Here is a 12,321-nt window from a genome sequence, read left to right as displayed (position 1 = left end):
TTACCACTTCTGTCACAGAATTCTCATTGTACTTGCCTTCCATGACCCCAGATAACACCTTTTCGTCGTGTTTGTGTTCTCCTTCTGCCTATTCATGAATATGTTGAGGCTCCGTAAGGTTCCATTTTTAGCTCTCCTCCTGTTTTATGTAGACTGAGAGTTTATTTCTTTCTCCCCAAACCTGTTTCTTCTATATTCTTCATTTTGGTGGATGGTACTATTATTCAGATGGAATCCCAAGTCAGAAATCATCCTAGAATCTTCCCTCACCCCTAATGCCATATGCAATCAGTGGCCAAGTCCCATCAATTCTACCTTCTAAATACTGTCAAAAACATCTCTGTACAGCCTTGCTGTCATGACCTTAACCTGGACCTTCCCTGTTTTCAAGCAGCGATCAAGTAGTAGCTCTCTGTAATCTTCTGCCTTCCAATCTTCTCATAATCCCCTGAACTGCCACCAGAGTAATCTAACTGCAGATTTGGTCATGGATTCTCTAGCTTGAAATCCTTCAGGGGTTGATAAGCCCTTGTCTGCCTCTCAGGCTTCATCTCCCCAGCTGTTTTTGCACTACTGTAGCTCCCCATTTGGGGCATGTGCTCTCTCTCACATTCCCTCCTTCCTATGGTGATTTTGATAGTACTCCATCTACCTGGAGTGCCCTTGCAATGCTCTCCCAGAGCCTGCAAAGTTAGGAAAAGGTTAAATATTCAAGTGATAATATTAGGCAAGAAATAATTAAAGCTAACATCTGCCCTCTCATAGGATTTTGAAAATCAAAGGCAACGTGTGTGTGTGTGTGTGTGTGTGTGTGTGTGTGTGCGCGTGTGTGGGTGTATCATTCTGTCTAGAAAATTAGTAGGATGATTTTTCTCTTAGTATTTTTATAAGAAATAGGTTTTCTTCAAAAGTTCTGTTTTGATTACTTTTTTAGTATTGTAAATAATATACCTTTTATTATTTAGGGCATTTTTAGGAGGTTTTTCTGTTATTTGTGGCTGAAATAAATTTAAAACAACAGTCAATATTTCCAATTGTGATTACAGATTTTCTTTATTTTTTTAATATTATTTATTTTTGAGAGAGCACAAGCAGGGGAGGGGCAGAAAGAGAAGGGGACAGAGGATCTGAATCAGGCTTTGCACTGACAGCAGCGAATCCAATGTGGGGCTTGAACTCATGAACTGTGAGATCATGACCTGAGCCGAAGTCAGACACTCAACCGACTGAGCCACCCAGGTGCCCTACAGAGTTTTCTTTAATCACAAAAGATAGCTATTAAATCCTGAAACAATATTTTTATGTACCTACTTTCATCTGAGAGTCCAGGTTCTAAAAGTTACTAAAACTCCAGGCAAATAAGGCCCTTGGCTTAAAAATAAAATGTAAAATGATTTTATCGCAGAACACCTATTAGCCCCTGAAGGAGAAGTTAGAATTGTCATCTAGAAGGAGATCAAAAAAGGCTTTAATCTGAATATTTAGCTCATATACATATTTATACGTATATATGCCATAATATAGGCATAATCACTATATTATTTATTTATTTATTTATTTATTTATTTATTTATTTAAATCCAAGTTAGTTAACATATCGTGTAATAATGATTTTAGGAGTAGAATTTAGTGATTCATCACTTACATATAACACCCAATGCTCATCCCAACAAGTGCCGTCCTTAATGCCCACCACCCATTTAGCCCATACCCCTACCAGCACCCCTCAGTTTGTTCCACAAGAGTTACTTTTAGTGAGCTTTTAAAATACTAAACTTTACCCAGGTGGTAATTGTGGGTAATTTATTGCTGGAAAGAAATGTCAGATAATTTCTTAGATGCCTAGTAATCTTAAACTTGGATCTCAAATCATTTGAAATAGACTGTTATTCCAGACAGCATTCTGCTAAACTAGAGTGATGATGGATTTTTAAATCAAGTTTATTGGAGTATAATTTACATAAAATAAAGTGTACCCATTCCAAATGTGCAGTTTAATGAGTTTTGACAAATGTATGTATCCTCATGATTACCACCACAATCAAAACAGAATATTTCCATCACCAAAAAATTCTCTCAAACCTCTTTGCAGTCTATTTCCCTGAAGGCCAAAAGAGCACTGACCTGCTTTCTCTCATTACTGATTAGATTTGCTTTTTCTAAATTTCATAGAAAAGGACTCATAAAATAGGTACTTTTTATTTATTTATTTATTTTTAAAAATTTTTTTTTCAACGTTTTTATTTATTTTTGGGACAGAGAGAGACAGAGCATGAACGGGGGAGGGGCAGAGAGAGAGGGAGACACAGAATCGGAAACAGGCTCCAGGCTCCGAGCCATCCGCCCAGAGCCTGACGCGGGGCTCGAACTCACGGATAGCGAGATCGTGACCTGGCTGAAGTCAGACGCTTAACCGACTGCGCCACCCAGGCGCCCCAAAATAGGTACTTTTTAAGTGTTTTTCTGCGTGAAAACATTTATCTGTTTATCTGTGAGATAAACAGCATTTATCTGTGATAATCTTCCATATTGGTATGTACATCTTCAGATTTTCCTTTACATTACTGAGTAGTATCCCATTATGTAGATAAACCACAATTTGTATATTGCTCCACCTCTTGATGGACATCTGGATTGTTTCCAGATTTAAGCCAATATCACTAAAAATACTATGTGTTTTCATGTACAAGTCTTTATATTGACATGTATGTATATATTTTGTTTAATGCTTATTTATTTTTGAGAGAGAGACAGAGCGTGAACAGGGGAGGAGCAGAGAGAGAGGGAGACACAGAATCTGAAGCAGGCTCCAGGCTCTGAGCTGTCAGCACAGAGCCCAGCACAGGGCTGGAACTCACAAACTGCGAGATCACCTCCTGAGTCACAATCAGACACTTCACTGACTGAGCCACCCAGGCGCCCCTATATTGACATATATTCTAATTTCTCTTGGGAAAAATCTAGGAGTAGAATGCCTAGGCCATAGGCTCAGGATATGTTTAACTGAAGAAGAAACTGTTTTGAAGTTCTGGTTGCTCTATATTCTACCACTTAGCCTTAATGGTCTTTTTAATTTTGGCCATTCTAATGGGTATGTAATGGTGTAAATTTTCATTTCCCTGATGACTATTGGAGCTTAGTATCTTTTTATGTGCTTATTTGCCATATATCTTCTCTGATAAAGTATATCTTCAAATCTTTTGCCCAAATTTAATTGGATTGTTTATTATTGAGTTGTAAGAGTTTTTATATATTCTGAATAAAAATCTTTTGTGAGACACTAGTATTATGAATGTTTTTCTTCCAGCTCATAGTTTTACCTTTTCATTTATTTAACAATGTGTTTCGGGTAGCAGAAGTTTTTAATTTGAATGAAATTCAGTTCTTAAATTATTTTATGACTTGTGTTTTTTATGTACCATCTTAAGAAGTGTTTGTCTAACCCTGTTTCCTCCTAGACATTTTAGCTCTTACAATTAGGTTTATGGTCTGTTCCAAGTTAAAATTTTGCATATACTATGAGGCATAAAGTTAATTTAAAAAAATTAACGTTTTTTCATTCTTGAGAGACAGAGCATGAGTGGGGGAGGGGCAAAGGGAAAGCGGGAGACATAGAATCCAAGCAGGCTCCAGGCTCTGAGCTGTCAGCACAGAGCCTGATGCGGGGCTCGAACCACGAATTGTGAGATCATGACCTGAGCTGAAGTCGGACGCTTAACCAACTGAGCCACCCAGGCGCCCCTAATTTTTAAAAAAATTTTAGCCAACCAGGGGCCCCTGAAATTAGTTTTTAAATATGAATATTCATTTGTCCCAGAATCAATTGTTGGAAAGACTGTCCTTTCTCCATTGAACTGCCTTGACCATATATGTATGTGTTTATGAATAGATTCTATTCTCTTCCACTGATCTATATGTCTATATGGGAGTACCACACTGTCTTAATTACTGTGGTTTTATAGTAAGTCATAAAATCAATTACTGTTAGTTCTCCAACTTTGTTCTTCTTTTTCTAAATTGTTTTTGACTACTCTAGATCCTTTGATTTCTATATAAATTTTAAAACAAACTTAGTTTTACAAAAGTACTTGAGATTTTGATTGGGATTATGTTGAATCTGTAGTTCAATTTGAGGTGGAATGACAGTTTAACAATATTGAGTCTCTCAATCTTTGAACACAGTATCTCTCTCCATTTATTTAAATCTTTTAAAACTTCTCTCAGCAGTGATTTTTGGGCACCTGGGTGTCTCAGTTGGTTAAGCATCTGACTTTTGATTTTGGCCCAGGTCATGATCTTGCAGTTCCTGGTATCAAGCCCCAACTCGGGCTCTGCGCTCAGTGCAGAGCCTGCTTGGGATTCTCTCTCTCTCCCTCTCTCTCTGTCCCTCTCCTACTTGCATTTTCTCTCTCTCCCTCCACCTCTAAATAAATAAATAAATAAATAAATAAATAAATAAATAAAGTTTATTAAAAAATTAAAAACAATAAAATTTCTCTCAGCAGTGTTTTTTGATTTTAAGTATAAAGATCTTATGCATACTTTGTTCATATTTTTGGGTGCTACTGCAAATAGTATTTTTAATTACAATTTTAATTGTTCATTGGGATTATATGGAAATAAAATTTTAAAATCTTGACCATGTACCCTGTTAAACTCATTTCCAGTTGTAATAATGTTTTTGTAGATTCTTTTTTTTTTTTTTTAATTTTTTTTTTCAACGTTTATTTATTTTTGGGACAGAGAGACACAGAGCATGAATGGGGGAGGGGCAGAGAGAGGGAGACACAGAATCGGAAACAGGCTCCAGGCTCCGAGCCATCAGCCCAGAGCCTGACGCGAGGCTCAAACTCACGGACCGCGAGATCGTGACCTGGCTGAAGTCGGACGCTTAACCGACTGCGCCACCCAGGCGCCCCTTTGTAGATTCTTTAGGACTTTCTGAGATGACTATGACAATGGCATTTAAAAACAGTTTTACATATTCTTATTCAGCCTGTATGCCTTTTATTTTGGTTCCTTATTACATCAGCTGGAATCTCCAGTACAGTATTAAGTGAGGTGGCAAGGGAGGACAGCCTTGCTTTGTTTCAGATCTTAGATGGAAAGCATTTAGTCTTTTCACTATTAGTATTAATGTTATTAGGTTGAGGAAGTCCCCTTCCTTCCATTCCTAATTGGCTAAGATATATTATCTTGAGTAGATATTGAATTTTTTCAAGTTGTTTTTTTTTTTTGCATCTGTTGAAATTATTATGTTTTTTTTTGGTCATATGGTGAATTATATTGATTAGTTTCCAGATGTTTTAGCAGCTTGCATTTGTGGGATAAATCTCTCTTGTTCATGATCTATGATCTTTTTAATATATTGCTAGACTTGCTAATACTTTGTTAAGGATTTTTGTATCTGTTTATGGGAGATATTGGTCTGTAGTTTTCTCTGTCTTTTCCTGTACTGTCTCTGTCATTTTTTACATCAGTGTAATTAATGCTAACATGATGAAATAAGTTGTCAAGTGCTCTCCCTTCTTGTATATTGAGTTGTGTAGAGTTAATATTATTTCTTCTTCTGATATCTGGGAGAATTCACCAATGAAGGCATCTGGACATGAAGGGTGTGTGTGTGTGTGTGTGTGTGCATGTGTGTGTGTGTACATGCATGTATGTACATGTGTGTTGAAAGATTCTTTAACTATGAATTCAAATTTAAATAATATAGAGTCATTCAAGTTATCTATTCCTTCTTGCAAGAGCTTTGATAGTTTGAGTCCTTCAAGGTATCCATCTCATTTACGTTATGTTTATTTGTATAAAGTTATTCATATTACTATTTTTTAATGTGTGTAGTTCTGTAGTCTTTATTCTTGATATTGGTAAGTTATGTCTGCTTTCTTTTTTTATGAATTTAGGTCAAGATTGGTCAGTTTTACTGATCATTTCAAAGAACTAGCTGTTGATTTCATTGGTTTTCTCTATTCTTTATTTACTAGTTCTTATTTTTATCATTTCCATCCTTCTATTTACTTTAGGTGTAATTTACTCTACTTTCCCTAGGTTCTTAATGTGGGAAGCTGGGATTGTTGATTTTAGACCTTCCTTCTTTTCTAATTAAAACACTTAAAGCTAGAAATTTCCCTCTAAGTACTGCTATAGCTACATCTCACAAGTTTTGATGTTATATTTTTATCTTATTTATTTATATTTTCCTTTCTAAATCTCAGAGAGGGAGAGAGAGAGAATCCCAAACAGGCTTCCCACTGTCAGTGCAGAGCCCGATGCAGGGATTGAACTCATGAATCATAAAATCATGACCTGAACTGATGTCGGATGGCTTAATCAACTGAGCTGCCCAGGCACTCCTTTTTGTTTTTATTCATTTCAAAATATTTCCTAATTTACTTTGTGGTTTCTTCTTTAAATCATAGTTTATTTAAAAGAATGTTGATTAATTTCTAAATATTTGGAGATTTTCCAGGTATCTTTCTGTATTGATATCCAATTTAATTCTTGTGGTCAGAAGAACCTGCTCTGTATGATTTCAAAACAGTTAAATTAATTGAGGTTTGTTTTAGCCCCCTGAATATGATCCATCTTGGTTGATATTCTATTTACATTTAAAAATAATGTATTTTGCTGTTAAGTGAAGTGTTTTATAAATGTCAGGTCAAATTCACTGATAATGTTTTTCAAGTATTTTCTATTTTTGCTGATTTTGTTTATGTGTTCTCTCAACTAGTGAGTGAGGAAATTCCAATTATAATTGTGGCTTTCACTTTTTCTCCTTTTAGTTCTATCAATTTTTGCTTTATTATTTCAGAACTCTATTATTAGTAATATTTAAGATTGTTATGGTTCTTCATTAATTTCCAACTCTTTATTATGAAGGTACATAATTTTAGTTTAATTCATTTTTATCTAAGCATTTTTAAAAGTCTTGCTGTTGTCTTCTGGCTTGCATAATTTCAGAAACAAAGTTTGCAGTTTTTCATATCTTTGTGCCTGTGTCTTTTTTCTTTGGCTACTTTTTAAGATTTTCCCTTCATCCTCTTTTGAACATGATTATGATTATATGTTAGTGTTTTTTCTCAGCAAATAAGTTTCTTCTCTTTCTAGAGGTATTGCTTAGGGTACGAGCAGAATCAACAGATTTCAGATATTTTTGGTTTCCTATAAAGTTCCTACACATTGATATCTACTGCCAAGGAACCACCCTGATTTATGAGAGTTTACAGTGCTTGACTGCAAGTTTGTGAAGGCTTTTGGATAGTACCATTCATAATTCTACCAACACGGAAAGAATAGTGAGGTTTTATTGCTTGTTATGGTTAGGGCAATTCCCCAGATTCCCTATCAAGTTGAGTCCTGTTACATATAGCACAAATTCTTATTTTGATGTGACTTGAAGTTAGTATGAAGAATTTTGGCATCTTTTGCATGAACTAATGTATTTTTTAAAATCCTAAAACCTGTAACTATTCCAGTAAAATGATGTTGATGATGATAGTAATAAAAAGAAGAATTGCAGTAATATTTTATATACTTTACAGCTTATAAATAATTTTACATACATTTTCTCATTTGGTTTTATGATTATTTGTACTGAGAAATTTTTATGGACTCATTCAAATCAATAAACATTGCTACTTTTGAAGAAAAAGTATTTTATAGCCAAGCATTTTTAAAAGATTAAAAAAAAACCCCACCCTGCTTAAAAGCCCTAATACTTACTGTCATTTAATTACACAGAAATTGTTAGTTTCAAATGAAATCAAGGATGTATAAAAGATGATAAAATTAGAATAGAATGCCCCACCTTTGTTTTGTGGTCTTGCTTCTCTTACATTAGAAGTGGATTTTCTTTGGGGTGCCTGGGTGGCTCATTTGGTTACACGTCCGACTTTGGCTCAGGTCATGATCTCACAGTTCGTGAGTTCAAGCCTCACGTTGGACCCTGTGCTGACAGCTCAGAGCCTAGAGCCTGCCTCAGATTCTGTGTCTTCCTCTCTCAGCTCCTCCCCTGCCCACACTTTGTTTCTCTCTCTCAAAAATAAATAAGCATTAAAAAAAATTTTTTAATAAAAAAAAGTGGATTTCTTTCATTTTTTTATTTAAAATTTTTTTTAATGTTTATTAAAAATGTTTTAATGTTTATTTAAAAAAATTTTTTTTAATGTTTATTTATACTTGATACAGAGAGAGACAGAACATGAACGGGAGAGGGTCAGAGAGAGAGGGAGACACAGAATCTGAAGCAGGCTCCAGGCTCTGTGCTGTCAGCACAGAGCCCAACGCAGGGCTCCAACTCACAGACCGTGAGATCATGACCTGAGCCGAAGTCGACTGAGCCACCCAGGAGTCCCGATTTCTTTCATTTTAAAAGGATAAACTAATGTACTTATATTGTGCCAAGATATTTTATAGTAAATACTAGCTGTGAAGGGCATCACTAGCAGGATTAACACTGATCATTTCTTCAGTAGAAAAGAATAGTCTTTACTTTAAAAAATTTTTTTAAAGTTTTTATTCATTTATTTTGAGAGAGACAGAGACAGCATGAGTGAGGGAAGGGCAGCTAGAGGAGAGAGAGAATCCCAAGTAGGCTCTGCACTGCCAGCAGAGAGCCTGACGTGGGGCTCAAACCCATGAAGCCGTGAGATCATGACCTGAGCTGAAACCAAGAGTTGGACGCTTAACCAACTGAGCCACCCAGGTGCCCCAAAAAGAATAGTCTTTAAATGCCAATTTAAACTAAATTCGTATGTGGTATCTATGAAAAAACTATCAATTGAGAGCACCCATTAATAAAAACAGACTTCAAAGCATATATATAGTCATATTTGTCATGGCTATTTGTACTTATCCCCACCCACACCAAAGTATGTGGGGCTGAAGAGTAAAGGCAACTTAGAACTAATAGAGCTAGTCAGTAAGAATTGTGTACACATCAAAACCCTGTCTGTAAATGTATATAACAGAGGCCTAAACAACTGGTGCGAAAAATAGGGTTAGCTATTGTGGTCTACCTAAAAGTGAATAAACAAGAGAAGAATCTTTAGGTAGACCACAAAAGCTAACCCTATTTTCCCCATCTGTTGTTTAGGCCTCTGCTGTATATGTTTAAAGACAGGCTTTTGATTGAACATAGTTTGATTATGTGGAGTATAAATTAATTAATATATGCTGAATGACAGGCATAAGATAGATGGAGTTGGTAGCTAGTAGCCACAAAATCATATTATTCTTGCCCCCCTAAATCCCACATTTCTAGCACTTATGCAGGAAATGATTATTTTTCCTTTATGGAAATGTTAACTCTATGTTTGTTAATCTACTTGTTATTTTCAAAAGAATCACTTGGTTTTACTTTTTTGTGACAGGTATCTTCACACGAGGACAGCTGGGCCTGATAGACATCATATTCCAATACATTCACTGTGATGAGATATATGAGGCGATAAATATCCTGAGCAGTATGAACTGGGACACTCTGGGCCACCAGTGCTTTATCAGCATGAGTGCCATTGTAAACCATCTTCTTAGACAAAAGCTCACTCCAGAGAGAGAAGGTCAGACATGGAATATATTTCATAAATGGATTTTGTATATATATGAAGTACATTTTATTGAGTCCACTATGTTTTGAGGATTTTTTTGAATTGTATTATCAGAGATTAAAAGACAAATGTTAATGCCCTATTAAAACTGACAAGATCAGATATCAAATAATTATCCATATGGTACTTAGCGTGTAGTATTTGTCAACATAAAGAGGAACTTTTTTGTGTATACCTGTGTTGGAACTCACAATGCAGTCATTGTACATTTCAGTCTAAGTTCATGTGTGTAATATGCTCAGATCTTAAACTTTAATTGAGAATTCCATGTACTCTGTAGGGGCTGGTAGACAGAGGGCCCCAAATAAAGGTCCTTATTCTTCCTTCATTTTAGACATCAGTATTTTTCTCTCATACTCCAAGTCTTTTGTCTAGATGGTAGTCCTTACCACTGATTTGTGTGTGTGCTGTGTGTGTGTGTGTGTGTGTGTGTGTGTGTGAGAGAGAGAGAGAGAGAGAGAATGAGAGAATTGTGGCCCAGGCTGCTACTCCTTGTTTTCATTTTAACTGGTAGTTCTGATACCTCTCTGCCTACTTGGATTCCTCTGCTTTCCTTCAGTAAGTAATTATGCCCATAGGATCTCAGATAAGACATTATTTTTTAAGTGAGCTCTGTGCACAGCATGGAGCTTGAACTCACCACCCCAAGATCAAGAGTTGCCTGCTCTACTGACTTGAGCCAGCCAGGCGCCCCTCAGATAAGACACTTTTTAAAAAAAGAGAAAAATAATGTGCACATACAGTAATGAAATTCATTTTTGTATTTTCCAATTATCCAGTGTATGTTATTTTTATTATGAGTTATTAATATAAAATGCACCTAAACATTCTTGCACTTGTGTCTTTATTTCAAATCTTTGCAAGAAGCATTGACATTAATGATGGGAAGTCCTGGACAATGAAAAATGTCCCTAGGTGATTTACAAGGTAGAGAAAGCAGGAAATATGTCAAAAGGTCTTCACTGGAGAGCTTTTTCCCTACTATTTTCTTTGAATGTTTATAGATTATCTTCTTCCATTTCATTATGTTTCCAAAGTAACCAAATTGTGTAGACAAAATTCTGTACCTAACCTTCATTTTAGTAATTTTAAAGAACAGGTTCCTTCAGGAAGTTCACATCATGGGACTTGGCGCAACTCTTAGGAGGCCCACAATAAATATTTATTTAATGTTAATTGAATGTGCTCTTTGGAGGTAGTCTAACCCATCTCTGGAGGGTCCAGTATTTCTACAGTGAGAAAATGCCTAGCACAATGCTTGGCCTACCATAGGTATTTAATGAATATTAGTTAAAAATAAAAAGAGTATAACTTTAAATTAGGTTACTACATATTACTGTAATATTTCTGCCTACAGAGTTATCTCAAGTACTTATTTCTTAGTATTGGTACCCTCTCAGAGATTAGGTACATAGTAGGGGGTTAAAAAGCAGAATATGTAAGGAAAGCCTGTTATAGTATACACAATATGTGTAAGAGATGCTAAATTTACAGTTGAAGAATTGTAGAGAAGATAAAATATTGACTGTCACTCAACGACACTGAGAAATTGCTAGCACCTTGGTGAATTTGTGTTGTAAGATTCCAGTGTTGTAAGAAAGGTTATTAGGGAATTCACAAATGGGCATTATCAGATTCTTGCTTTAATAAAGGATATTTTCAAGGCACCGTGTTGGGAAGATAGGGAAATGAAAAGCTTGTATGATACTAGGCTATTAAAATAAAAGACTTGCATGATGCTGGATTATCAGAATATGCACATTTTAAGTAGGTATACGCATTTCCCCCCAAGTAACTGCAAAATACATTTCTAAAACATTCAGAATTCTTCTCTGTTGAGATTTATTCTGTCCGAATCTAACAAACTTGACATGGTAATTTGTTTTCCTTTTATTAGTGGAACCCAGTGAGTTCTTTCATTTGTGCTGTGTTGTGGTTATCTTTGAGATCTTCATTTCTGCCTTAAACATCAAGCTGGGCTATCTAATGAATCTGTAACTGTGCTGGGAGTTATGAGTGTTCCATATAGGTTTGAACATTGCAGAAGTACGAAACATGCTGTCAAGAAAACAAGCAATGGCAAGAGGCTCTGGCTTGTTTTCACAATAGCATTGCTGTATTCAATTTTAATCTAAATTGACTGCTGCTTTGAAAGAAAATACCTCTGAAGTTCATCTTACTTTACTGTCTAGATTTGAGATTAAAAAAAAGAAATTACTAGCAGCTTAGCCAAGTCCATAGCAATTACTCTGATGAGGTATTTAATACTTTCAAACCCAAATATACCTAAAACTAGAGTTTTGCTAAATAAGGAATTTTTTATTCACTCTAGCACTTAGTGGCATAAAAATCAATGGAGTTTTACTGTAAGCTGAAGTTTTCTCATACAGTGCTCACCATTATTGTAATTATATAACTTCCAGGTGTTTGGGGGAGAAAACACAACCCCAAAGGCATGGCTTGGTAAAATTATGAAGTATGCAAAATGTGCCTTTTTCTCCCAGTCTCTAGCCCTCTGGTTTATCAAAACTTGCTCTCCAATCCTTTTTTCCTAGGAAGGTGTCAGTTGACCAAGAGCAGATTAGCATGACATCCCTCCCAGGGGTGTTAGCTTTCACACTTGGACAAAACCAACAATCTTGTTTATTAGAATGAGATTTAGGGAAGGTATGGGGACTTTCACTGTTTCTTTAAAATTGTCTTAGAA

At 35.6% G+C, this 12,321-nt stretch overlaps 1 protein-coding gene across 1 annotated transcript in view; it reads left to right on the top strand.

Annotated features, from left to right (window-relative positions):
• Positions 1-12,321, top strand: part of WDPCP (WD repeat containing planar cell polarity effector) — a 358,303-nt gene that overhangs the window by 145,080 nt on the left and 200,902 nt on the right. The window contains exon 11 of the mRNA XM_047069187.1: positions 9,378-9,566. Within this exon, the coding sequence (XP_046925143.1) occupies positions 9,378-9,566 (189 nt within the window). The remainder of the gene's footprint in view (positions 1-9,377; positions 9,567-12,321) is intronic.

Source organism: Lynx rufus, unplaced genomic scaffold (genome assembly GCF_022079265.1).
Source record: "Lynx rufus isolate CCGP_SWC_20201006 ecotype Redwood Valley unplaced genomic scaffold, mLynRuf1.p SCAF_8, whole genome shotgun sequence".
Lineage (NCBI taxonomy): Eukaryota > Metazoa > Chordata > Mammalia > Carnivora > Felidae > Lynx > Lynx rufus.
This window is presented reverse-complemented; position numbering and strand designations above follow the sequence as displayed.